Source organism: Hipposideros armiger, unplaced genomic scaffold (genome assembly GCF_001890085.2).
Source record: "Hipposideros armiger isolate ML-2016 unplaced genomic scaffold, ASM189008v1 scaffold_173, whole genome shotgun sequence".
Lineage (NCBI taxonomy): Eukaryota > Metazoa > Chordata > Mammalia > Chiroptera > Hipposideridae > Hipposideros > Hipposideros armiger.
Window position 1 is genome coordinate 705,190 of NW_017731523.1, and position 2,455 is coordinate 707,644.

A 2,455-nucleotide genomic window follows, 5' to 3' on the forward strand; every position below is an offset into this window, starting at 1 on the left:
TTCTGACAGACCGGGTCGGTGCGCATGAAATCCACTGACTGGACCCGCTCCACCAGCTCCGGGGCCGGGATGAGTGCGAAGCGAAGGCGCTTCATGAGGTCGGGCGCATACTGCATGCGGGTCTCGCGGTCGTGCTCCAGCCACAGCACGGACATCTGGAAGAGTGCCAGCTCTGACTCCACGGGGGGCGGCAGCGAGTCCAGCAGGGCGCGCATCTCCTCGAAGTTGAGCAGCAGCACATCCTCCACCAGGTACTTGTTGGCCAGCTTCTTGGTCTCCTCCAGGCCGTGCAGGGCTGCGATCTTGCACACCTGCTTATAGTTCTGCACCGAGATCTGGTCGTTGAGGAACTGCACGCAGAGCTTGGTGACCTGGGGGATGTGCAAGATCTTGCTGACCGACAGCACCTCCTCCACCGTGTCCAGGGACAGGGTCACGTTGGCCGTGTAGAGGTACTCGAGCACCAGGCGCAGCCCAATGGACGAGCAGCCCTGCAGCACCAGGTTGTTGATGGCCCGGGGACTGGTCAGCAGCTTGTCGTCGGGGGAGGAGGATGGAGTCCCGGGCTCCTCCTGTGGCGGCGGCTGCTGTTGCTGTGGCGGCGGCTGCTGAGGCTGCTGCTGCTGGTCCTTGGGGGCCCCCAGGCCGTCCTGGCCGCCGACCCCTCCCCCGAGGGGAGGGTGGCTGGAGAAGAGCGATCGGAAGTACTGCGAGCAGGAGGCCAGCACGGCCTTGTGGCAGTGGAACTGCTGGCCCTGGGCCGTCAGGGTCACGTCGCAAAACAGCTGTTTCCTCCACAGCAGGTTCAGGCCGTGCAGCAGGTTGTCGCTGTGGCTGGGGTCGAAGGTGGAGGTCCTGTCCCCGGATCTGGACATGGCGAGCTGACTCGGCGCACCTGGCTTTAAACCCTCCTCCAGCCTGGCAGACAGGGGTGGGGGATGGGAGGGAGGGGAGAAGGGTAGTGGAGGGGGTGGGGTGTGGCCGGGGTGGGGAAGGGGATGGAGGGGAGGGGAGGGCGAAGAACAACAGTCAGTGCTCAGCTTGGCTTCTGCCCCGCGCCCCTCTGGACCCCGACCCTGGGGGGAAGGTCTGAAGGCGCTGGATCCGTGAGCGCCACCAGAAGGGCCCTGTCTAGGGTCCGGGCTGTCGTTCTGCAACCTGCTACTCCCCTTGCCACCGCCCACACACTTCGTCCCTCACTTTCCTAAAACCACCCCGGCTAGGTTCTTGGCAGCGACAGAGGTGGCAGCAGCGACGGCAAAGTGGCGGCTGAGGCCAAGACACCTCTTGGGCTTATGTCCATGCCGGGCCGGATGAAGGGAAAGGCGGGGGAGTGGGGACCCGGGGGTGCCCCGAGAGCGCAGAGGCGACCGACGGCCGAGATTCCAGGTCAACTTGTGCCCGAAGCTTTGGGTTTCGCACGCAGTTGGTCCAGTTTGGGGGAAGGGTAGAAAAGGGGGCCTGACAAGCGTGCGGGTGGGCGATTCTTAGCCCTCCAAAAGCTGGGCACCCCCTTCGATTATCCGTGTTGCCCCGAGAAACTCCTGGGCTAATAGTCTGAGGGAGCAGATAAAGCCCTTTCTTCTCCCGGGAAAGTGCAGCGGAGCGCGGTGAGGACCAGCTCAGTGGACTCGGCAGAGGCGGGAGCTGTCCTTATCAATTCTAGCTCATTTCCCTCACCCGGGCCCTGCCTGCTTCCCTGCTTCGCAAACTGTTGGCTTCCCCGTCACCACTCAGTTTTGCTAATTTTCCAGAGACGCTTTTAAACCTGGCAGGAGAATCCCTCCAGTCCCCCACCCCCTGCCCTCTCTCCCCAGCCCTCTGCATTTTAAGGCGTGGAAGTTCAGACTTGTATCTCCCCTTCCCTCGCGGGGCGGCACTGAGGAAGATGAGGAAGGAGGAAGTGGGGCTACCGGGGTAGATTTACAGCAAGAGCCAGAGGGATTCGTGTAGACTGTCCTTCCTCCCGGGCACCAGGCGCAGTGGCTTTAACTCCAGTAACTGTGAGAAGTTCAAGTTAACAGGCAGGTGTGGGGGGAGGGGTGGGGGCTGTCCAATGGGGTCTGATTCCCATGGGGCCACTGGAGCGGGCTGGTCCACGACCACCTCCCGCCTGCGCGCCTGCCAGCCGGGAATAGCCGCCGCCGCCTCCGCCGTCGCCGGGCTCAGAGGGATCCCGCCGGACCTGCGCCTTCCACTGCGGCTCACTCTGCCCTGCCTGGCGCCGGTCCTGGATCGCCGGCTTCCCATTTATACCGGACTGGGCTCCTCGCGACTCACTTTACCATCCCGTTTCAGGTGGACCCTAACCTCCCTCGAGCTCCCTCCCCCGGTAGCATCCCCCCACACTCGCCCCCAAAGCTTTGGCTTTTCTGAAACATCTTCTAGAGTCTCTCCCTTTAAGTGGACCGGGTCATACCTCTCTCTCGCTCTCCCCGCTTCGTTGTCTCCCCCC

At 63.4% G+C, this 2,455-nt stretch overlaps 1 protein-coding gene across 1 annotated transcript in view; it reads right to left on the reverse strand.

Moving 5' to 3' along the window:
- KLHL14 (kelch like family member 14) overlaps positions 1-2,455 on the reverse strand; it is a 114,073-nt gene that overhangs the window by 109,385 nt on the left and 2,233 nt on the right. Inside the window, exon 2 of the mRNA XM_019652064.1 lies at positions 8-918. Within this exon, the coding sequence (XP_019507609.1) occupies positions 8-875 (868 nt within the window). The 5' untranslated portion in view covers positions 876-918. The remainder of the gene's footprint in view (positions 1-7; positions 919-2,455) is intronic.